The sequence below is a fragment of the Mastigoproctus giganteus genome, chromosome 8, assembly GCF_048544385.1.
Source record: "Mastigoproctus giganteus isolate SK-2022 chromosome 8, ASM4854438v1, whole genome shotgun sequence".
Taxonomy (NCBI): Eukaryota; Metazoa; Arthropoda; class Arachnida; order Uropygi; family Thelyphonidae; genus Mastigoproctus; species Mastigoproctus giganteus.
In genome coordinates, this window is record NC_143582.1 from 29,362,878 (window position 1) to 29,389,041 (window position 26,164).

General features: G+C 38.9%; 1 protein-coding gene across 1 annotated transcript in view; it reads right to left on the reverse strand.

Moving 5' to 3' along the window:
- The window catches only part of tefu (Serine/threonine-protein kinase tefu), a 222,120-nt gene that overhangs the window by 12,838 nt on the left and 183,118 nt on the right, over positions 1-26,164 (reverse strand). Inside the window, exons 22-24 of the mRNA XM_090379277.1 lie at positions 16,614-16,754; positions 10,637-10,753; positions 1,411-1,563 (exon numbers count right to left, since the gene is read on the reverse strand). Coding sequence (XP_090235403.1) covers positions 1,411-1,563; positions 10,637-10,753; positions 16,614-16,754 — 411 coding nt within the window. The remainder of the gene's footprint in view (positions 1-1,410; positions 1,564-10,636; positions 10,754-16,613; positions 16,755-26,164) is intronic.

The following is a 26,164-nucleotide window of genomic DNA, read 5'->3' on the forward strand; positions in this document are numbered from 1 at the left end:
TTCTATACCAAATGCACCCATATTTCTCTGCATTTTCTCCTGTATTAAGAATTATTCCTTAGTTTAATGACTCATTCTAGCAGATATGAAAAATGGCTACTTATGGAAGTGTTTTTTTACTTGATGGCTTAACAGATAAATAAAAAGAAAAGGAAACACAAGAAAAGTAAACATCAAAGACAACTCATATATGAGAGTGTGTCAGATGAGGGGAAAAGTTGACTTCTGTGATCAAGAAAGTAGTAGTAGTAGTAGTAGTAGTAGTGGCACATGATGCAAGAAAGCAAGTGTAGGAGCTTATGCAGCATCAGCCAAAAAAAAAAAAAAAAAAAAAAAAAAAGTAACTGTTGTTCAACCTTGTCAGTAATACTGAAAATATTTAGATGAGATCATTTGATGGGGCTGGTATGTCACTGCAACTTAAACTAATGAAGGAGGTGTGAACATAATAATTAACCACCTTGATGGTTCAAAGATATAGTCATAGTACAGTTGTCACTAGTGATAAAATGTAGATATGACTTTGTGACAGAAACCAAATGACAATTAATGATGTAGCATTACCCAAACTCCAAGAAATAAATTTAAGATTATTTCATCAGCAGGAAAAGTAATGGCAATTGTATTTTGGAACACAAAAAGGTGTGATTTTGATTAACACTAGAGATAAAAAGTTAAACCATAAACTCTCAGGGGCTCATCAGTTAACCTTGAATGAAATTTAGAACTGTTTACAGGAAAGCAACTGCAAAACTGTGTTGGATGTATTAGCCCAATTACTACAGTCCAGATGTCATTCTTTCAGACTTCTGTCTGGTACACTGTAAGTGCTATTCGTGGACAAGCATTTAGGAATGTGATGATGAAGCTTTTGCTAAAGTAAGCTTGTCTAGATATACAGAACTAATTTAGATTATTAAGAGAGATTAAAATTCAGAACTGTAAGAGAATTAAGTTCATTTGAGTACAATATTCATCATTTCTCCTCCAATATTTTTAAATGGGTTTCAACATAAAACTATGAATATTTTCATAGTTTTATGAATAAAACTATTCATAGTTTTATGAATAAACTATGAATATTAATATAAAGAAACAACTCCATCTTTAATATATATTTCCAATATAAATTGGAGTTTTTTCTTATTGTTACTTTTATTATTCTTACTGATATTACAAGAAAAAAAAAAAAATTTAATTTCATTCAAAATAAACAGCTATGAGAAAATAAACATTGTTCTAAGTATTGAGTAGCAGAGGTGATATCTGGAATGATTGTAAAAATATCATAATGTTCTCATATTCCATTGAGGCTTTTTGAGTGGTCTTGTGAACTCAACTGTACATGTATTCTATACAAACTAGATACCACAAGTCTTCTACTGCTTATTATAGGCTATTTATACTTACTGCAAGAGTTTTTCGACAAATCAAAACAGACAATTTCTTGGGAAAATATTTTTTATGTGCCCCTCCACCGCTATTATCGGTTAAATAATTTCCAAGTGACTGTGTTCCTTCACACCACTGAAGCACACCACTTCGACGAGACAAAGGTACAACCTGTGGAATAATAGGAATAAAGATAACAGATGTTCTATTTCAGTATTCATGTATGTATTTATATTTATGTATATAGAGATATCTATTTCAACATTCTATATTTTTAACTTGCTGGCTTAACAGGCACATAAACTTTGATTAATAAAGTTTAGAAACTTCTAAACTTTACTAATCAAAGATAACTCCGTGTTTATAAATAAAAACATTAGTTTAATTGGAACTTAACCTTTTTTTGGACTAAACACATTTAAAGTAAATTTGTGATCATTATAACATTCCAACTTATGGCACTATACTGCTTTTAGCATTATTTTCTTTTGGTCCTATGATCAATCCTCTGACATGGAGGTCCCACTTATAGTGCTTTCCTCCTATAGTACTCTTTGATGCTGATCCTTTTGAAAGCACTATAATAGGAGTTTACTGTAAATACATTTTTTGAGGTTGTTTCATATATGATTCAAATAATATGTCCATTATTGTTTTGAAATCTTTTAGTATGTGCTACCACCTCTTCTTTGTGTTTTCAACTAATAGTAGGCACAATTTAACAGATGGTAGTGCAAAAATAGCTTTTAAAATTGGAGGAGGAAGAGATCACACCTGTTAGCCACTATTGTCCAGTTTTGACTTACAAATGTCAAAATTCTCTGGAATTCAGATTGAAAAGTTGAAAAATCAAATGATAGATAAACAGATGCATAAGATAGTAATGCATCAAGAAGAGAAATAACAACAGGTCTTTTGCAAATTGTTTTTACAAATTTTTCTATGATTTTTTGTATTTTTTAAAATTTTAATTTGATTTTTGACAATAATTCCACTCTAAAATGCATGCACCACACTTTGCAAACCTCTGCTTTACATAATATAACTATTAAGTAATTATTACTTATCCATATTATTTATTAATTAATCCATCACTTAATATTTCTATTGCATTAACATCAAATGTATTTATTATATTTAAGTTAATTCCATTTCTTCCACATTCTTCAAGTCTCACATATATTTTAATTAATACCCTCTGAAAACTGCTTAAAAAGTAATGATTATTAATATTATAATAAGAATAATACAGAGAATCTTTAGAGATAAAATTTTTTCATGTATTTTAAATAAAATTTTTTATTTTTATTATTATTATTTTTAATGAAACCCCAAACATGAGAGGTATTAGAACCGACAGCACTTAGTACCATGCGTGGGTTGGAGGTTGAGAAGACGAAAGAACAAAAGAAGATATTTATTGACATTAGACTTGAACTTCTGTAGCTTTTCAGGAAATATTTTTGAAGGAAGGTTGTTCCAGAAAACGGCAATTGAATGAATAAACAAGGAAGATGAAAAGTTGGTTCTAGTGAGTTCGAAGTTGGACAGTAAATGGATGTTGGCTGGTGGTGGCACATGTTTGGACTATTTTGAAAGAGAGAGTGACATAGAAGCCAATTTAGAAGAACAGTGCTCATGGAAATATCTGTAGAAAAGGCATGCAGCAGAAACAGTATATCTATGAGACAGAGAGTGGAGAGACTGTTAGAGATGAGTCATTAATTAGCCTAACTGCTCTCTTCTGAATGGAATCTAGAAGCCTGAGATAGATTATGGGAGTGTCGCCCCAGATGTGGGAACAATATTCCATGGTAGGGCGGATTTGTGATTTGTACAGAGTGAACAGCTGTTTGGAAGAAAAGTAATGCCGAGAGCAAAAGAAAAAACCAAATTTTTTAGATGCAGAGGAAGCAATATTTGTAGTGAGCTTATGCCAAGAGAGATTAGAAGTCAGTGTAATCCCAAAAGAGATATATCATCTTGCCTAGAAATCGGAGTGTCACCATAGATAAGCATAGGAGTAGAGCAGAGCAGAAGAATCCTTTTTGCAAGATATAAGACAGGACTAAGTTTTAGAAGGATTGAAATCAACTAAGTTGTCTTTGCCTCACTGGAGAATTACCTGGAGATCAGCATTTCAGGAATTGGTAGCGGATATTCGAAAAGTTGAAGCTGATTGAGCAGGGCAAGGTTTCTCAAACTGGAAAGTGGAATGCAATGTACTATCATCAGCAAAAAATATGGATAGGATTTGCTGTCAATGGAAGAAGGTCATTAATATACAAGAGGAAAAGAGTGGGGGATAGAACTGAACCTTGGGGGACACCAGCATTAGTGGATAAGTTAGAAGACAGAGAGCCATCTACCATCACCCTCACTGAGCAGTCAGAGAGAAAACTGGATAATCTCCAGTGGGACAAAGACAACTTAATTGATTTCAATTCTTCTAAAATTCAGTCTTGTCTTATATCTCACAAAAAGGATTCTTCTGCTCCTATGCTTATCTTTGGTGACACTCCGATTTCTAAGCAAGTTGATATATCTCTTTTGGGGATTACTCTGACTTCTAATCCCTCTTGGCACAAGCACATTACAAATATTGCTTCCTCTACATTTAAAAAACTTGGTTTTCTTTTTCACTCTCAGCGTTACATTTCTTCCAAACAGTTGTTCACTCTGTACAAATAAATCCACCCTACCATGGAATATTGTTCCCACATCCAGGGCGGTGCCCCCCCAAACCTCTCTCAGACTTCTAGAATCCATTCAGAAGAGGACAGTTAGGTTAATTAATGACTCATCTCTAACAGAGTCTCTCCACTCGCTGTTTCATAGACGCACTGTTTCTGCTGCATGCCTTTTCTACAGATACTTCCATGGGCACTGTTCTTCTAAATTGGCTTCTATAATTCCCGCTCTTTCTTTCAAAACAGTCCAAACGTGTGCCGTCACCAGCCAATATCTATTTACTGTCCAACTCCAAACTCACAGAACCAACTTTTCATCTTCCTCGTTTATTCATTCAACTGCGGTTTTCTGGAAAAACCTTCTTTCATATGTCTTTCCTGAAAATTACATTCTACAGAAGTTCAAGTCTAATGTCAAAAAATATCTTCTCTTGTGTTCTCAACCTCCAACCCAAGCACGGTACCAAGTACCATAGGTTCTAATACCTCACCTCTCATATTTTGGGTTTTCATAAAAAAAACATAAAATAAAAAACAATTACAAAAAACAGTTCGCAAACCATAAGATGGAAGCTTGTTTAGAAGACCTTTATCCAAAATATGATCGAAAGCCTTTGAGATGTCAAGAGCAACTGCTTGTGTTTCACTGAACTTTTCCACTGAATTTGTCCATAAATGAGTAACGTAAGCTAGAATATCACCAGTGGATTGACACTGACAGAATCCATACTGGCGATCGTTGATCACACTGAAGGTTTCTAGACAGTTTAAGAGTTGGCGGTTAGTTGATTTCTCCATTACTTTAGAAAGAGTAGAAGTAATTGCAATGGGTTGATAACTGGATGGGAGAAATTTGTCACCCTTTTTAGGAACTGGCTGGATATGAGCAAATTTACAAGCAGAAGGAAAAACACCTTTGGAATAAAAAAGGCGCCAAAGGCGGCAAAGAACAGGAGTAAGTTCAAGAGTGAAAGTTTTGAGAATAAGTGGAGAAATACCATCAGGACCTGGAGCTTTCTTTGCATCAAGATTCTTCAAAATACTTCTGACATCCTTTTGACAGAAGACCACAGGAGGCATTGAATGGGGTGTGCTGGGAGTGGTGGGAGGTGTTTTACCACAACATCAATACATGAGTTGGAAGAAAAATGGAATGCTAGCAGGTCACCTTATCCTTGGCTGAAGTGACAATAGAACCATCTAGTTTTAATAGAGGTGGGAACAGAAATGGGCAAAAGTTGTGGCCAATAGTTTGGCAAGAGACCAGAATGCTTGGCTACCATTAGGGCAAGAAGCAAGTTTTCTACTCTTAGCCTGTTCAAAATCTAGTGTGGACTGATTAATAACTGCTTTACAATTGTTGCGAGCTCTGGTGTAGGCAGAAAATGAAACTGAAGAATTGGAAACAAGCCAATTACGATATGCAACATTCTTCTCTTGAACAGCCTTAGCACATTTATTGGAAAACCAAGGTTTAGATAAAGGACAAGATTTTAAGGTGGAATGTGGGATAAAAGATTTCCATTCCTACAAGAATAATTTGACTGACATGATCTGAGCAAATGTTGACATCAGAAGTTTTGAAACAGTATTTGAACCAAGGAAAGTAAGAAAAGAAACCTTGCAGGTCATCCCATTTTGCATTTTTGTGATGTCAAACAACACAAGGTTGGGAATAACCATTAGATAAAGGCTCCATTGGAGAAGAGACCATCACCAAGTTGTGATCTGAGGTGCATAAAGGACCACTCACTTCGACCATGTACTTAGAAGGGTTGTTTGTGAGAAAAAGATCAAGCATGTTGGCTGTATGGTTAGGATTGTCTGGTATTCTGGCAGGTAAATGAACAATCTGTGCGAGGTCATTAGTAATTGCAAAAGCTTCAGCATCTCGACCAGCTGGGTCTGTGTGACTAGAAAACGGAAGCCAGCTGGAGTTGTGAACATTAAAATCACCAAGGAAAATTACCTCACTGTTAGGAAAGTTGGACTGGAGAAAGTCAAGTTGCAAAGAGAGGAAATCAAAGAGTTCCAAGTGATTAGTGGAGTTGTGAGAATGGTAGAGACAACAGATGAATTTGACAGAATGAGGTAGAGAGATTTTAAGCCACAGAAGATTGAAAAGAGGAGATTCCAAATTACCAAGTCTCTGACAAGGAATATCGGAACAGACATATGCACAAGTACCACCTTTGAGGCAAAAAGAATCATACAGCAAATAATTTGGGCAACTGAGATGAGCAGTGGTTGAATCAACCAATAACTGAGATTCTGTCAGAAAAAGTACATAGGTTTGGCAGATTGTAAGTGGAAATGGACATCATTGAGATTAGAACTGAGACCACGAACTCTGGAAGTGTTTGGGAGGTTTAGATCTTTTCGCAGATAAGTTTGTTCTATTATTTTGACAATTCAAGGTGTATCCAATAGTAAGAAAAAAGGGGAGTGGACATGCTGTATGAAGTAATGAATATTTGGATATGGCATACACATGGTAAGAATATAATCAGATCCTTGAACATAACGTGGCCTCGACAATAACCCCCCCCCCTGCATACACCCTACTCGGACTCCCTGCAGTCACTATCTGGCAGGGTAGAGGCAGCAAGATTACACATTAGCTCAGGGGAGGGCAACTTAATTTGTGATGCAATCTACTTTTTTCTTCAAAATGTGCCACAATCTACCATCTCAAGAAATTCATTCCATATGGTTAAAAAAATTAATCAACACATATTGAAAAATGTTGTTTATAAATTTTAAAATTAAAATACAATTCAAAATTCTTATTTTAAATTCATATGTATTTAAATTTTTAATTTATGTGAAGTTTGTGTCTTTATGTCATCTGCCAAGCTTTCAAAATCAGGATATGCTATGATAACGTCAACTGTAAAGAATCTTCTGTATGCAAGTCCGTAAGAGTAGAGCGATTCTTCGTCTTTGTTTGTTTCAAATACGGAAAGGCCGATCCACAGAGACATCTGGAACCAAAACAGGAATTTAAAAGTTCACTGTATTTTTTTACATTTGGGTACTTTTCTCGGCAGTCATATTTCCAAAAGTCTTTTTCTGATGATCTGGCTTTTAGGAAGATATCATTTCATAATTTCATTTTCAAGTAATATTTTCTCCATGTGAAAAATCTCAGCGATTTTTTCTGCAATTTGTTTCACACCTAAGTCAACATTAAACGGATGAGAAATATATTGCACAATATCTTCCAATGTTTTAAAATCACTGAATCTGGTTTCATAATCATCCACAACTTATTTCTCACTCTTACGTTCAAAAACAGGTTATTTTTGCATTTGATCTTGCATATTTGCAAAATGATCAAATTGTTTTTCTTTGAGATCCTTAGCCATTGCCAAAAATTGATATTTATATGCAGAAATAGTACTAATCATGTCACCCACATTTTTATTTTTTCCTTGTAATTCCAAATTCAGATCCCTTAATTTACTGGTAAAATCTGTCAAAAAAGCCAGATCACACAACCACTCCTTATCTTGTAGCTGCTGATAATCATCTCCCCTTTGATCAACAAATTTTTTTAATTTCATTCAGCAAATTTCAAAATCTCTGTAGAAACTTACTCCGACTCAGCCACCTCACATATGTGTGTAATATCAGATCTGGTTCTCATCGGTTGCATTTTGAAAGGCCTCCTCCCTCGAAGAGATTGTCCTCTGATGGAATTCACGATCTTGAAAGCTATATCCATAGCACTTTTAGTATTTAATCTTTTGTTGGCTAACACTTTTGGCGGATGATACAATGGAAACTCAAAAAATCAGGGAATTCATCATCCTTTTAGCACAATGTGGTTTATCCGTTAAGATGCCCTGTCATTGCTTTAGCTCCACCTGTTGTCATTGATATGAGCTTAAATAGTGGTAATTTAATTTTTTCAATAAAATTTTTGAATTCGTTAAATATATCAAGACCTCTAGTTCTTTCTTTTAACAAAACCATACCTGGCAGGTCTTCTCTAATGGCAGAATCATCGAAAACCATATGAATAAAAACGAGCAATTGAGCTGTATCATTGACGACTGCAGATTCATCCAGTTGTAAAGAAAAGGACACACAATTAGCAATATGAGCATGCAATTGTTCACTCACATTTTTACTCATTTTTTCGATGGTCGCATCACAGTATTTCAAGATAATTGCAGATCTTGAAGAACACTTTTAATTTCATTTTTGTTCTTAAAATTTTCAAAAAGAGAATCTGTGATTTTTAAAAATGCATCTTTGATAAATTAACCATCAGAAAATGGTTTGCATTTTTTTGCAAGAAGATGATTCACTTTAAATGATGCTACAGTTACCGCTTTAGATTCCAAATTAGGTGTCATGAAGGAATTTTGTTGTGGAAATAATCTTAATTTTTTTCTAAGGTCATTATTAGGTAGAAAATCCAATTGGTATTTACCATGGAGTGCGCAGAAATGCCTTTCTAAATTTCCTTTTTTGGGTATAGCCACGGAAGCAGTGCAAATCAAAACATTTTTCTTTTATTATTACAAAAAAGTATCCTAGTTCCCACTCTTGATGAAAATGATATGTTTTATTCTTTTTCATAGTATTCATTTTATGTTTGTTTATTTGGTTTTTAGGAGCATTAGCAACTAAGGCCATATTGCTCGGCACCTCCATAGCCAGGTGGGAAGGAGCAGCAGTGCGTAGCACACGCTTCTTGATTAGACCGGGGTTCGAGTCCGTCACCACCAAATACGGAGGATGCGGAAAGGTCAGGGAATGACCATCGCATATTCCTGGAGCAATATGGCCTTAGTTGCTAATGCTCCTAAAAACCAAATAACAACAACAACAACAACAACCATATTGCTCTGGGGATATGCGGTGGTCATTCCCTGACCTTTCTGCATCCTCCGTATTTGGTGGTCACGGGCTCGAACCCCGGTCTAATCAAGAAGCGTGTGCTACGCACTGCTGCTCCTGCCCACTTGGCTATGGAGGCGGCCTTATTCATTTTAAATCAAAGGGTATTAAATTAATGTATAAGTACTCAGAGGCAGACTGCCCATAAGATTTACGGGGAAAACCTGGTGGGCCGGAAGCAGGAGGCCGATATGATTTTCAGTATTACACTCTGACCTCTGATATCATTATTTGTCGACTAATATATGAAAACTAAAAAAATCATAATAAGAAAAATATGGATCTTCCTTATTCACAGTAAAATAATGGTCAAGTCATTGGGAAATGTTTGGTTTGCCAGTAGAGTAGTCGCATTGTAAATGCACAATATGGCCATAAACACTAGTATGAGGCCACTACAATGTTTCCCCAGTAAGAATTTTTGACCTAGTCAGTCTGCCTCTGTAAGTACTGTCCAATTATTAATATTAAGTAAGCTAAATAAGAATTCAACACACACACACTATGCTCTCCACAACGTAACTGCATGAATTTTCACTAGACACGACTAGTGGCTGCGCACCAACAATAGTCAGGTTCAATGGATTTGTAATAAGTGTATACAGTGGGGCACATAATAATAATAACATTTAGATTTTGAATAATCTATTTTTTATATGTATTTAAAATTTGTCGTGATTGACCGAAATTAAAGCCCGATCGACTGGTAGATCGTGATCAACTTGTTGGCCACCCCTGCACTAGCTGATCCAGAGCCTCCTAGAGAGTTACCAATAGGTTCGGTCCAGTGTACTAAGTAACAGCTGGCCTTCGAACACTGTTTTAGAGCTGTGGCCTCGAAATGTAAGGAAGTTTGAATCTCGCCATGGTGTTCATCATAACCTCAAAAGACATCAATCATACTGCATGATGGAAAAGATGGGGGACGGTTGACCGGAACTTAGCTCTGGAGACTAAACTGGGGTTCCACCACTTCAAGCCTCCAATAAGCAAAGTGGGGTATTGCACTGGTTGATAAGAGTTTGTTATTTGGTTTTTAGGAGCATTAGCAACTAAGGCCATATGGCTCCGGGGATATGCGGTGGTCATTCCCTGACCTTTCTGCATTCTCCGTATTTGGTGGTCACGGGCTCGAACCCCGGTCTAATCAAGAAGCATGTGCTACACACAGCTGCTCCTGCCCACCTGGCTACGGAAGTGCCGTTGATGGAAGTCATCTTCCACCTAGTATTGCCTGGTAACACAGAGGGACGGTATTCCTATGTGTGGTTTGGGCACCACACCTCAACCCCTGCTTATGTTGATTCACATCTGGGTTGTCACTCACAGTGTGCTTGCGCATGGAGGTTATACCCAGGATTACTAACAGTCCCATCATCATGAAGGTGCAAGCAGAGGATTTGGCTGTCACAGACCATCTGGACTTCGCCGAAATTGGGTCACTTGACTTGAGTGTCAACTGAAAATCATTTCCATCAGCATTTTAGACTCCCAGGTAACAAGCACAGCATGTCTGGCATATCTGAGAGAATGTGTGCGACAGCCTCAAGGACCAAATTTTATTTATTAAATTATATATATATTTAAAATTTTTAAAAATTAATAAATAAATATATACTTCACAAATCACACTTCAAGGTTACCTTATATGTGCGTATTCCTAATTTTCTTTTTTTAGTTTCTCTGTTCTCATCAAGTACTCGATTCATTAGATTAAACACTTGCTGCATAACTGCATCCTGTCGCATGTCATCTTGTCCCTGAAATATCAGTAACAGTATTGGCAAATGATGCAAAGAAGCAAGGTTATACAGCATCAGCCAAAACACACACACACACACACACACACACACACACACACACACACGCACGCACGCACGCACGCACGCACAAAGTTTACCTAATGAAATAATTTAATGTCAATATCAAAGTAAGAGCTCTGAGTCGAGAATCTAAAAATTAGCCTTATACAAATTTTGAAGATAAGACTTATTTTAAAATAAATTTTGTTCCTCACTTGATTTTCATTTTAAGATAAATTATTTCTCTTACTATTTTTTTACAATTTATTAGAGAAACTCTCCCCATGTTAAACAGTTTTGTTGAAACTGTTTGCACAGGTTGACAAACCAAAACATAACCTTATTTCAATCAAATATGCAAACCTGAAAGTAGAGTAGTTCAGAAGGTAGTTACAAATACTCAAGTTGTAGTTAATCTTAAACAACAGACTCCAAGGACACTGGCATAAGCAAGCATAGATATACATGCTATTAAGTCTGAAGTTTTTCAGTTACAAAATATGAGTGAACAAAGATTAACAGTGTCCAGTTAAATAACTATAAAAGAAGTAAATGAAAATGTTCTAACCATACAGTAATATAACATAGACAGATAAAAAAAACTGCAGAAATAAACTCACTTTAAAGACTTTGCAAAAAAAAAAAAAAAAAAAAAAGAGGGAAAAGTAACATGACATTCGGATATTCAAAGGGGAGTTAATCCATATATAGTTATTAAACGGGGTTTTTTATTATAGCAAAAAGGATGTACCACCTCAGAATCTTTTACAGTTGATTACAAAAATTTTGCTTCTTACAGAATTACTCTGTAATCAAGCAGAGACTATAAAGCAAAATGCAGATACTATTTCCACAAGGTTAGCATTAGTAGAGGCATATGATGCAAGAAAGCAAGCTTATAACAGCATCAACCAAAAGAAAAAAAAAAAAAAAAAAATCTAATTTCACCCATCCATTCACTCCAAATGTTTGTCCAGTTCTGCCTTGAATCTATTTAAGCTGTCAACTTCTACAGTGACAGATGGAAGTCTGTTCTCGCAATTAACCACTTGCTCACTAAAGGCAAATTTCTGCACATCTATTCTACAACTGTCTTTCCTCAATTTGAATTTATGTCCCCTCAGGCGATTAATCTGGGCAAGAGGAAGAATCCATCAGCATGGAGCTTGCTCAAACCATTCAAGGCTTTATACACCTCAATCAGATCACCTCACAGGTGCCTAGTCTTCAGACATTGTAATTTGCAAAACTTAAGCCTTTCTTCGTAAGAGCAACCCTTTGTTCCATTCACTAATCTTACTGCCCTTCTCTGTACTCGTTCCAACAGCTCTACATCCTTCTTAAAATGAGCCTTCCAGACATTACTCAAGGTGTGGCCTGAACATTACCTTATAAAAGGGAATAATCACCTCCTTATCCCTGCTAGAAAAATTCCTGTATATCATTGATAAGACACCATGAGCTACTCTTGCAGCCCGTCTGCACTGCTCAGAAAACTTCATATCTGCCTGCACAATTACCCCCAGGTCCTTTTCATTCTCTACCACTGTCAGTGTAGTACCCTTGGTCTCTTTCCAGGAAGCTCAGGTGACCTGGAGGAGACTAGCCAGAGAATTATGGGCAGCCTGGCTACCTCCTAGTGGTGTGTGCGGGCAACGTGGGGTCCCATCAGGGGCCCTGCGGCCAAAAGCCAGGACACCCAACAGAACCCAGCACAATACTTCATTTACAACACAAAAAATTTTTTTCTGGCTTTCACAGTGATACTGTTTGTCTCCACAGAGTATATATGGCGCAGATGTGGGAAACCACCGGAGGCGCCTTTCCCCCAAAACTATGTCAGTGTAGTACCACATAGTTACTTTGTAGTTACTGCTTCCCATATTCAGTACTTTACCTTTGTCAATGTTAAACTTCAGTTGCCACCTCTCAGCCCATCTGCTCAACTTTTCTAGATCCTGTTGCAGCAGTGTACTGTTATTAACAACCCTGCCAATCGTCTGCAAACTTGGACATTAATCCTGATATACCACCATCAATATCATTAATAAATACAGAAAACAACAATGGACCCAACACTGAACCCTCAGGGATTCCACTAATAACATTAGTCCACGAAGAGCAGCGCCCATTGATTACCACTCTCTGTCTTCTCCCACTCAACCATCCCTTTATCCATAGCAACAATTTGCCTCCAATGCCACACTGCTCCAATTTGTGCAGCAGTCTTCCATATGCAACAGTATCAAAAGCCTTTCTAAGATCCAAATATATGATATCAAAGTTATTTCCCTGCATCCAGTTCCTTTGTGACCACATGATAGTATCCAATCAAATTGGTCAGACAAGACTTCCCTTTAACAAAACCATGCTGTGTCCGAGCTATAACTGAAGTCTTGTCTAGATGATTCTGCAGTGCTTCTTTAACCAGTGCCGCCATTAACTTCCCTGGAACAGAAGTTAAACTAACAGGTTTGTAATTACTTGTGTTGCCCTTTGATCCTCCTTTGTGAATTGGGGACACATTTGCACATCTCCAGTCCATGGGTACCTCCTCTGAGTCCAAGGAAGCTCTCATAATTATGGTTATGGGTTTCCTTACTTCCTTTGCTGCCTCCATTAATGGATCCCATCTGGATAGATCCCATCCACCCCAGGTGCCTTTCTTATGTTTATCTTCAACAATTTCTCCTCCACTTTCCTCTCAGTTATTACAAAATCATCTAGTTCACTGCCAGAGTTTAATTCACCTCTGACATATCCCTCCCCGAATAACTCCTCATGTGTGAATGTAGATACAAAATATTCATTTAGTTTATTAGCTACCTGAGCAGAATCATTAACAGTTGATATCAAGTGGACCAATGTAATTCATCCCCTTCCTTCTAGAGTTTACATAAGTAAACAACTCTTTGCTGTTTTTCTTTGCATCCTTTGCCAAAGATTTCTCATAATTTGGTTTTGCCTGCCTAACCTCCTTTGTGACTTACAGACCATCTTATATCTACCGTAAGTTAACCCTGATTCCCCTTTCTCTGAATTGAATTGCCCATTTGTTGTATTAATATCGGCTATTGGAATAATAAAAAATAGCATGGATAAACAGTGACAGTGAGTCTAAATTTAAGTGGATAGTTGTCTATCAAGCACTCGTTTTTTGAGATTTCACAAATGCATGGATTTGGTACTTACCACTTGCTTGAAAATGTCTATATTTATTAACTTGAACCCAGACTAAACTTGGCATTCATTGATGACAGAGCTTTCAACATACAACTATCATATTAGATATGATAATACGAATTTCTTCACAATAGGTTGCACCCATTCCATCATGTTGCCTCTTCCCAAAACTTGAAAATGATCCATCTCCTAATATTTCAACTTTCACTCTTTTAATAGTAGAAGGTGAAATGCCTATTAAATTGGCAGCTAAAATAAAGAATTCATTAAGTGATTTACTGGGATGACATTCTTTTAATTTAGAGAATACACTCCAGGTAGCAGAACTTAGCAGCTGTAGACTGAGCACAACTGAGAGGTCAGTTTGAAAGTACAGATTTATGTGCATAATATGTTTGAATTCAAGTGATGCCTCAAAATACTCTTAAATTGCTATAACTGCAAACTTCTGGTGAAGTAAATATTCTGTTTTAGGAAACAGAATATTTACTTAATTTATTTAAAACTCTGAAAAGCTTGCTGGTTAAAGCTGTCAACTGACAAGCAGAAGCAATGTTTATCCATAATTAATGCCACCAACTCTGACCAATTATAACTTTAAACATAGATAAAATTAAATTATAAATAAAATACATAAAATCGACTGTAAAATATAATACATAAAATCAACTGTAAAATATAATATAATTTAAAATTGAATAAATCATATGAATATATTAAAATAATAAAAAATAAAAATATTATACATTGAAAGTGTTAAACCCATACTACTCTAAAACTGAAGCTTTTGGCAGCACCTGCCTGCCTTCCTCAACATAAGTAGTGCTGCATCAACAATTCATTATAAAGTACTAAGTCTTCCCAGCAGACCCAGGGCGTATTATGGTACCTGCGCATGCTCCGTTTCCTGTATATCAGCACCGGAAGTGGCTTGGGGCTGTATGACTTTAAAACGTTCATCTCTATCCAGGATTGTTGTTATGTTGTTATTTTGGTTTTTTAGGAGCATTAGCAACTAAGGCCATATTGCTCCGGGATATGCGGTGGTCATTTCCTGACCTTTCCGCATCCTCCGTATTTGGTGGTGACGGGCTCGAACCCCGGTCTAATCAAGAAGCGTGTGCTACGCGCTGCTGCTCCTTCCCACCTGGCTACGGAGGCGCCTATCTATCCAGGATAACAGTCTCAAACATTACATTAATCACCCAAGGAACAAATCCTTATGCTCTCCAGCCACTTCTGATTCCAGAAACACTCTACCTTATCTATAATTACAGCTCCTTCGGCTGTTATCCCATGCCCGGTTTTAGTTTGGAGTTGCTGTTCCAACAGAAACCACAGATGCTCAATGGGACCGATGTCTATGGAATTAGGAGGCCAGGGCAATACTTGGAAGTCTTCCTCATGTTCCACACACCAGTCGAACAATCCGGGCGGTGTGGCATGGCTCATTATCCTGCTGAAAGACGGTACCGCCAGAGGGGAAGACTGTTGCCATGAAAGGGTGTAACTGGTCAGTAATGACGTTTAGGTAGGTGGTAGACGTCCGAGTGTCCGGCACATGGATGACTGGACCCAGGGTATCTCAGCAGAACGTTGCCCAAAGCATGACACTGCTGCCACCGGCTTGTTTTTGTCCCATGGTGCAACTAGGTGCCATCACTTCCCCAGGTAAATGACGAACATGCTGCAACAGGAAACGTAATTCATCGGACCAGATGACCTTCTTCCAATCACTTAAGGTCCAGTTTCAATGCTCGCGTGCCCATTGTAAGCACCGTCACTGGTGAACTGGGGTTAGCATGGGCACTCAGAGCAGCCTGTGGCTATGCAGTCCATTTTTAGCAGAGTTCGACGTACTGTGTGTTGTGACACATTACTCCTGTCACCAGCATTCCAATTACTGGCGAGTTGTGCCACAGTTGCCACATACCATCTGGGAGTGCCTTCGCTCACCTCGAGCATCGATGAACCATGGTCGTCCAACACCTCGCCGGCGGTTCATGGGTTTTCTCTCCTTGGACCTCTTTCGTAGGTACTAACCACGGCTGACCGTGAGCATCCCACCAGCCATGCCGTTCCCGATATGCTCTGACCCAGTTGTCTGGTCATCACAATTTGGCCTTTGTCAAACTCGCTTAAGTCTGCTGCCTTTGCCATCTGAAGAACAAGAGTAACACTGATTAATGGAGTTCAGTATCAGGTGTTTTTTATACTGAGTCCCAACCTGTGCTGTAGTTCACTGCAGTTGCTTCGATTTGCATAACGACTTGCTGGTCATAATGTTTTGGCTCATCAGTGTATATATACTAAAGTTAGCAAGTGAAAGAAAACAAAAAGACAGTTTAGGAGTACTATACTAAAAATATTTAAATTATTAGTATGACACTTAACTGGAGAGTATGTTATGCTCTTGGTTGAAATTATGCCCAACTTCAATATTACTGAATACATGGCTAGAAAGAGTTTGATGGGGTTCTGTGTTATATGTAGGTACATACCTTTAGTGAATGTAGCTTGTTTGAATACCAGCATCATATTACAGAATAAAATAACAGTTACATTTGTTTTAAAAAAAAATTAAATTGCACTAACTTAAGATTCCAAAAACAAGATTATGCACATTTTTAATTACCTTCACTAACTGAGTTCTTTGTTTTCCATCAGAACCAACACATATGATCTTTTTTGGTGCATTAACACCTCCAACTGTTTCAAATTGTTGACTAAAAACATGGATTCCTGGCACATTTTTGTAAGTACAACTACGGTCAACCTATTATAAATAAAATTGAAAAATTTTTTTATTATACAGTATGCTTATTACACATTTACACAGTGGGTGAAAACTAAAATCTACCTCCAAATATATCTTAAATAAATAAATAAAAAAAGATAATGATAGAGTCATAGTAAATCCAATATGGAAGTTTGACCACACACCTGTAGAATACCTGAAATCAAATTTCAAGTAATTTCATAGGCTATTTCCAATATGCTCAAGCAACCTGGATCCAGTAACCTTGGGTCTTGAGTGCTGACTTGGCTTGAGGAATTTTTCAGTTTATGGAAGTTTTGACACTGCATATACACCGATGAATCAAAACAGCTCGTACCCGGTGAGGCATGGACGCTACTAGATTTCTAAATGTGTCTTGTGGTATTTGGTACCAACGTAACCAGCAGATTCTTTAACTCCTGTCAGGTCTGTGGTTGAGACACTGCAGATCACAGTTGCTGTTCCAACACAAACCACAGATGCTCAATGGGATTGATGTCTGGGGAATTTGGAGGCCAGGGCAATACCTGGAAGTCTTCCTCATGTTCCGTGACCAGTCTCGAGCAACCCAGGCGGTGTGGCATGGCGCATTATCTTGCTGAAAGACGGTACCACCAGAGGGAAAGACCGTTGCCATGAAAGGGTGTACCTGGTCGGCAATGATGTTTAGGTAAAGTAAAGTGTCAAGTGTGTTGATGTCTAGCGGCACCAGGGGTTCCCTCCATCTCTGCAATGCTTATATTGTGAGTGTGCCAGTTTGCTGGGAAAACCAGAGATTTAAAAGTGTGTGGATATTGAATTTGTGTTATGTTGTGTACCGTTGTTCATCTGGTCGTTTAGCCGCTAGACCTCTGATGAGGCCCAACGTTGCCCCACTTACGCCCCTTGGAGGCAGACCATGGGGTCCTTGAGGTGTATAAGGCCTTGAATGGGTTGAGCACGCTGAATTCTGATGGGATCCTTCCACTTGTTCAGATTATGAACCTAAGGGGGCGTAAATTCAAATTAAGAAAGGACAGATGTAGAACAGATGTGCGTAAATTTGCCTTTAGCCAGCGGGTAGTTAATTGCTGGAACAAACTTCCATCTGTCGTTGTGGAAGTTGATAGGTTGAATAAATTTAAGGAGGAACTGGACAGGCATTTGGAGGGAATGGTTTGATTTTTTTTGGCTGATGCTGCATAAGCTCATACACTTGCTTTCTTGCATCACATGCCACTACTACTACTACTACTACTACCACTACTACCAGGAACCTAGTAGACTATTTTTATTCTGGCAGGTCCTGCCGCCTAATTTCCTGAGATTTCAGTGGCTAGGACCTAAAAAAAAAAAAAAATTATATATGTATATATAAAATATATACATATACACATGCACTTTTAAAATATATGTGTGTGTGCAATATGTACATATGTGCGTGTCTTCAATTGCGTGGAAAAATATCACTTAGATGTAAAAAGGCCGAAAGTGGGTGTAATTAATTTGGAGTTGTTTAAGGTTTTGGTGTGGGGGCATATGCTTGCATAAAGATAGAGGGGGAGGAGACTATAGACTGGGGGGAGTAAGGCAGAAGTATGGGGACAATAGAGTAGGCGACCCCAGTAAATCAGTGAGGCATGCACATGCCTCACCAGAAGGAAAGGAGGGGGTGGGGCCATCCCAACCCAGGATTTAAAGAGAGTCGGGCTAGATTGCCCAGCTCAGATCGCCATGTGGCGTCAAAAGTTGGGCTGCACGTCACACACAACTCCATCCGAGTTGTCGGTCTGGTATTTGTCCTGGAACGGGAGCAAGGATCCCTCTGTTCCAGCTATGTGGATGTCCTCAGGTTCTGCTTGTGGTTGTAGGCAACTAGTCATGTACCTTGTGGTTGTTCATTATTAAGTTCACTTCTTGTTCCTCCTTCTTCATTGTCACAGTCGATGTACCTATAGTCCAGTCCGGTTTGTTTTTTAGTCGGGGTCTCATCCTTGCGGGCAATCCCCGAGTGTTTATCTGTTCTTTTGCTGTGTTTATAGTAGTAGGCTGTTCGTCTGCTTTGTGAACTGACATTTGTCCTCAGTTGGGATCTCGTCTGTGATAGGATGGGGTTTCCTTTTCATTTCACCCGATTAGTTCCGGGCTTTTCTTGTTGATTACTGTTCATATTTTTAAACAGTGCCTTGGGGCTTAGATTTATCCTGATTCAGTTGCTTTAGTCAGGATTGAATTTATCCTGGGAGTGTTGTCAGTTGTGGGCGATGCCGTAGTTGGCTCTTTGTTTTGCAAACAGCTTCTGGGCAAAATCAGTGAATGCTAGGTACTCAGGGTGTTGCGTAGGTCGTCATAGAGCTGGCAGTCATACACGAGGTGCCAGCTCTCTAATCCTCTGCAAACACAGGTGGGGTCATCTTGGATCCCAAGGAGTGATAACTTTGCATTAATGGCCCCATGGCCTGTGAATAGATAGGTTGATTATAAGCCAGGAGAGAACCAGTTGGGTGGCATGGGGTACATCCGAGTCACCTTAGGTATGAATTTTCTCGTGATGTCCCCAGTACTGGAGTTTTGTGATCTCTCCTGCCAAACCTGTATTAGGTGCGCGTTAAGTCTCTTCTTCTGTTTTCTGATTAGTGTCTGGGTCTGTTGTGAAGTCCAGGCAGGTTTTTGAGATTCCCTTGGTATGGTGGTATAGAAGTCCTCGTCTGACTATTTCCAGGTCCAGTGCTCCTGCAATGACTTGGAGAGAGTGGATACTGACAGTACTGCACACACGGGTGATGGACAGTAGTATGGTTCTTTGGGTGGAGTCTATTAGTCACTTGTTGGAAGCGAGTGTGGCCTTTTGGAAACACACTCCTGCGGCATATATTATGATGGGGATGTACACAGCCTTGTAGAAAAGATGGAGTGTGTGCCGGGTGAGGCCCCAATCCTTTTGGGTGACTCTCGCGATCATCGCTGAGTAGGATCTGATTTTTTTGCAGATGTATTTTATATGCTCCATGAAGGTTAGTTTGGTGTCTAGGATCACACCCAAATATTTGATCTGTGCAGAGAATTTAATGGTTGTATTGCTTATCTTTATTTGTGGGAGCCGTCTGATTTGTAAGGTGTCTTTGAGCAACATTGAGTTGGTCGTTGCTGGGGAGATGTGCAGCTGATTGTGTCAAGCCCAATTGCTGTAGTTTGTCCAGGGAGGTGTTGGCAGCCTCTGTAAATGTTCCTAGTCAATGTCTGGAAGGGGGCTTTCACTGTGATTTTTCTGTCTGAGAGGTAGCTTTTGACGAGATTGTAGAGGTTTCCTGGAATACTAGCGGCCCTGAATCTCGCCAGGATGCTCAGCCACCAAAGGGAGTTGAAGACTCTGGCGAAGTCCACAGAGATCATGAGGAAGTATTTTTTGTTGCATGTAGCCACTTTATCTAGTAAGTGCTGAAGCACATCCACTGCCAAGGACCCCCATCTGAAACCAAACTGGTTTGTGGAGGAAAGGCCAGCCCTGTCATAATGCTTTGAGAGTTGGGAGTTTTAGTAGCTTGCTTATTACAGTGAGAAGGGCGATAGGCCTGTATGAGTCTGGAAGGTCTGGAGGTTTGGAGGTTTGGAAGTGTTCTTTAAGATTAATTTTACGTTAACCTTCTTCCAATCTGTTGGGAAGGTTTCTGTTTGAAGGCAGTTGTTATAGAGATTGAGGAGCAGGTCGGGTGCGATCTCGACCACTTGTTTAATCATTTCTGGTTCAAGCAGGTCCAGTCCTGGGCATTTGTTTGATTTTATCAGTGAGGCGGCTGTAGTGAGTTCCTCTTCAGTGAAGTATGGTTCTTCTTCCTGGGTCTGATAGGCATCGTTTTGTTGGCACTGATGCTTTTGCTCCTGGGTTGTCAGTGGGACTGCAGGGTGGAAGACTGTGTTTAGGATGTTTGTTATTGAGAACGCCCATGTAGTTGTCATGTCTCCACTCGGGAGTCGGGTTGCAGCAACTACCTCACCCCTGGGGAGTTTGTTTGTAGTAACTTTGTGCACAAGTTCCCAAGGGTTGCCGTTTCCAGTGGTCTGAACCCAGCATTCCTGTTTGGCTCTTCGTATCTGGGCAGTGTATATGTTCTTTGAGGTCCTGTAATTTTGCCTCATGGCCTCTACTGACACAGCCGGCCAGCTTCTTCTTGCTCTTTGGAAAGCCTTTCGTCTGGTTTGGGTCTCCTTCCTAAGTCGCTGCAGTTCCCTACTCCACCAGAGTATTGCACCAGAGACTGGATTTCTCTTAGGTATTGCAGCTTCGCCAGCTCATGTAATTTTCTGTAGTGGTCCTTCCTCGGACCACTTTCGGTAGGTACTAACCAAGGCTGACCGTGAGCATTCCACCAACTGTGTCGTTTCGGATATGCTCTGACCCATTCGTCTGGCCATTACAATTTGGCCTTTGTCAAACTCACTTAAGTCTGCTACCTTTCCCATCTGTTGTTGTTGTTGTTGTTATTTTGAAGAACAAGAGTAACACTGATTAACGGAGCTCAGTTTTTTTTTTTTTTTTTATACCGTGTCCTGACCCGCACACCGTGCTGTAGCTCACCTGCGGTGGTGGTTATTTGGTTTTTAGAAGCATTAACAACTAAGGTCATATTGCTCCGGGATATGCGGTGGTCATTCCCTGACCTTTCCGCATCCTCCATATTTGGTGGTGACGGGCTCGAACCCCGGTCTAATCAAGAAGCGTGTGCTACGCACTGCTGCTCCTTCCCACCTGGCTACGGAGGCGCCTTAGCTCACCTGCAGTTGCTTCGATCTGCATACTCGCTGGTCATAATGTTTTGACTCATCAGTGTATATAATATGAGCCAATAAGCAGAATAAGTTAACCAAAATGTACAGAAACAGAAATATAAATAGTATGAAGAAGTACTCAGTTCCCACTATAGGTATACTACAAGGTCATGTGCAAATAGACTGATATGAAAGTGACTTGGGTTTGGGTTTTGGTTTTATTGGCGCATTAGCTACTAATTTGGACTATAGAAAGTATATTCCAAATAAATGAGACCATCTCCAGCATTCATGGAGGTGTTGTAGATGACACAATGGACAAACAACACGACCTCAAAACCTTTAAATTTTGAATACCTGTATGTGCCAGTATTTCTGCAATGACTGAAATTGAAGGGGGGGTTAACACAGGACAGAAGTGGTTAGGATACACAAGGAATGGTAAATAGGTCAAAAACCATCCACAAAATGCATTTACTGTGGCCTGAAAACAACCAGTAGGTGATATTTTGATAGAGCAGAGGATCGTTAGGATTGTAGTCAACAGATGGTTAATCCAAACAGGCTAGTTCAATCAGGAAACAAAATGGTAAGCATTGTATGCATAGCTGCCATGATGAATTCTGCTTACAGTTGCATCACGCTGATGGCAGGGTTGGGGTATGGCAATGACCACCAGCTTGTGGTATCATTGTGGTATCATTGCCACAATAACAGGCAATGATACCAGCTTGTAGTATTATTGTCATGATGACAAGTCAAGAACTTGTAATCATGACAATAATACCACAAGCTGGTGGGAAAGTTGTAATGGTCTGATGCATGTTTTGCTGGAAGCTCAAATATATCCAATTCCTGTGAAATAATACCTGAATACTAGAGTTTATTTGAACACCACACTAACTAGGGAGTACCTCATCATGTTGACTGAGGAATATAAGAGATTTCTTCCTTTTTCATCAACTGCACTGTTACCAAATCTCAATCCTATAGAGCAGTTGTAGGATGACAATGAAAGAGTTATATGTTATCAATTTCACAGGAATTGCAAGGTGCATGGTGTTCAGCATGCATATATTATCAGAATGTTCCAGAAATTAATGTGGTCTATGACAAGGTGAATTATTACTATATGAAAGACATAAAAGGAGTACCCCAATATTAGGTAGGTGTACCTAATAAAGTGTACACAGAATTTATATGTCCTTTTCTTTAATGGCACATATAGGTCAATAACAACCATTTGGTTTTTTGTTCCACATATGTTTTGACATGACATAATGCGGTTGATAGCCAATCAACCACATTAGGGGAAATATGTTTTTGTCCATGTCCACGTCTAATTCATGAATGTCCTATGTCCCCCAAATATGGTCTTCATTTTTCTAAGGCACTATCTTAATCCTTTCCTTTTTCTGCACTGCTTTAATGCTTGGAAAACAATTTTACAAATAGTGCATGGTTTTCTATGTGGCTGCCATCAATAAAAATTTGATTTCTAGAAATCTACATGACAATGTGCAAAATGCATACTTCTGCTGTAATTGTCCTTCTAACTCTTTTCCTGTAAACTTTTTATACATCCTTTGAAACATAGATTCAAAACATGAAATCTATCCATTTTTTATGTCAACAGAGGCTTCAGAGTTAGGGGTGTGACAGAAAGTCCCACAGACTCTGCAATGTGGGCCATCCTCAACTAGTTTCATGAATGATATTGTGAATAAATGATAAAAAAAAGTGATGAATATGAATAAACATGAATAAATGATAAAAAAAAGTGATGAATGTGAATAAATGATATTGTGAATAAATGATAAAAAAAAGTGATGAATGTGAATAAATGATAAAAAAAGTGATTCTTGCACTGCTTCTATTAGAATGAGCAGCAGCCTGGAAAGCAAGGTAATGAAGATTTCCAGGACTGCTGGGAGCCATAGTGGAACAAGTAAATACATGGGCTGTGTTAGGGTAACTAAGAGTAGGAACAGGTGCATGTATACTTGCAGGTACACCAATGCTAGGAGCATAGTTAATAAATTTGATGAGTTAGTTAGTTATTTGGTTTTTAGGAGCATTAGCAACTAAGGCCATATTGCTCTGGGATATGCGGTGGTCATTCCCTGACCTTTCCGCATCCTCCGTATTTGGTGGTGACGGGCTCGAACCTCGGTCTAATAAAGAAGCGTGTGCTACACACTGCTGCTCCTTCCCACATGGCTACGGAGTCGCCAAAAATTTGATGAGCTTGAAGTGCTAGTCAAGACATCAAGGGCAGATATTGTTGGGATATCAGAGACGTGCAGAATAAACAGTGCAGAATTGGAATTTGGGGAATACAATATGTACAGGAAGGATAGACAGGACAGGAAGGGAGGATGGGTTATGCTGTTAGTTAAGAAACAAACAAAATCTAAGGAAGTGCATCCAATTGATGTTTGTGGACAATGCAGTGTTGAGTCTGTTTGGTGTGGAATAAGTAATGGCAAAGGAAAAATGAGAGTAGGTGTGTGTTATATGCCAAATGAATCTGATGAGTATAATGAGCAATTGTGCAGAGAAATAGAGTGGGCCAGTAAATCAGAATGTCTTATAATGGGGGATTTTTAACTTTCCAGATATTTAATGGAACTCCTGAGTTGGTCACTCGCACACTAGCAAGACTTTCATGGATTTATTGGATGACTGTTTTCTACAGCAACATGTTCGAAAGGCAACCAGAGGGAATAATACTATTGATCTGATTATCAGCAGTGATATTATTCATGCATTAAGAATCTGCAGATAAAGGAACCAGGTGACAGTAAAGGATGACATAAAGGTGACATAAAGGATGCAGGTGACAGTGATCACAATGTACTGATGTGTGAATTACTTAAAGATGTAACTACCATCAAGGCTAAAGGGAAGGGCTTTTGCTTTCGTAAAGGTGATTAGAGGAATCTCAGACAGTTTTTAAATTCTGTACAGTGGGATCAACTGATGATGTTACCAACGTTGAAATCTAAATGGAAAGACTTCAAGGGACTTAATTTTGAAGGCTACTAGCTTTTCATTCCAACTAAGAAATACTGTTCAAGGTTTAGGCCTAAATGGATGTCAGATGAATTAATGAGGCTCGTGGCAGAGAAAAAGAATGTATGGGATGCATATAAAGTATCAGGTGATACAGAAGCCTATGGCAGATATAAACTAGTCTGTAATCAAGTCACAAAGGAGGTTAGGCAGGCGAAGGCAGATTACGAGAAATTTTTGGCGAAGGATGAAAAGAAAAACAGCAAAGAGTTCTTTACTTATGTAAACTCTAGAAGGAAAAGGATGAATCAGATTGGGCCACTTAACATAGATGGGTTGACTATTGATGATCATGCTCAGGTAGCTGATAAACTGAATGAGTATTCTGCATATACATTCACACATGAGGAGTCATTCAATGAGGGGAGTGCCAGAAGCTTATCAAACGCTAACAGGGAGCTAAGTGATTTGTAATAACTGAGAGCAAAGTGGAGGAGAAATTGTTGAAGTTAAACATAAGGAAGGCACCTGGGGTGGACGGGATATATATACAGTTATATTAAAGGAGGCAGCAAAGGAAGTAAGCAAACCCTTAGCCATAATTATGAGAGCTTCCTTGGACTCAGGGGAGGTCCCCATGGACTGGAGGTGTGCAAATGTATCACCAATTCACAAAGGGGGTTCAAAAGGTGACACAAGTAACTACAGAGCTGTTAGTTTAACTTGTGTTCCAGGGAAAATAATGGAATCACTGGTTAAAGAAGCATTGCAGGATCATCTAGACAAGATTGCAGTAATAGTTAAGACACAGCATGGGTTTGTTAAAGGGAGGTCTTGTCTGACCAATTTCATTGGGTACTATGATGTGGTCACAAAGGAACTGAATGCCAAAATTAATTTTGACATCATATACTCGAATTTCAGGAAAGCTTTTGATACTGTTGCCCATGGAAGACTGCTGTACAAATTGGAGAGGTATGGCATTAAGAGTAAGTTGCTACAATGGATAAAGGGATGGTTGAGTGGGAGATGACAGAGAGTGGTAATCAATGGACACTGCTCTTCATGGACAATGTTGTTAGTGGAGTTCCCCAGGGTTCGGTGTTGGGCCCATTGTTGTTTTGTATATTTATCAATGATATTGATGAAGGTATATCAGGTTTAATGTCCAAGTTTGCAGATGATACAAAGGTTGGCAGGGTTGTTAACGACAGTAAAGACAGTATGCTACTCCAACTGGATCTAGAAAATTTGGGAAAATAAGCTTAGAAGTGGCAAATGAAGTTTAACATTGACAAATGCAAAGTACTGCATATGGGTAGTGATAACCAAAGAGAAATATATCAACTCTGTGGTAACTACACTCAGGGAAGTGAAAAGTGAAAAAGACCTGGGGTGTAATTTTGCAGTCAAATATGAAGTTCACTGAGCAGTGCAGACGGGCTGCCAGGGCAGGTCATGGAGTCTTGTCAATGATATATAGGAATTTTGCTAGCAGGGACAGGCAGGTGATTATCCTGTTATACAAGGCAATGGTCAGGCCGCACCTAGAGTACTGTGTACAGGTCTGGAGGCCTCATTTTAGAAAGGATGTGGAGTTGCTAGAATGAGTAGAAAGAAGAGCAACAAGATTGGTGACGGGGAAC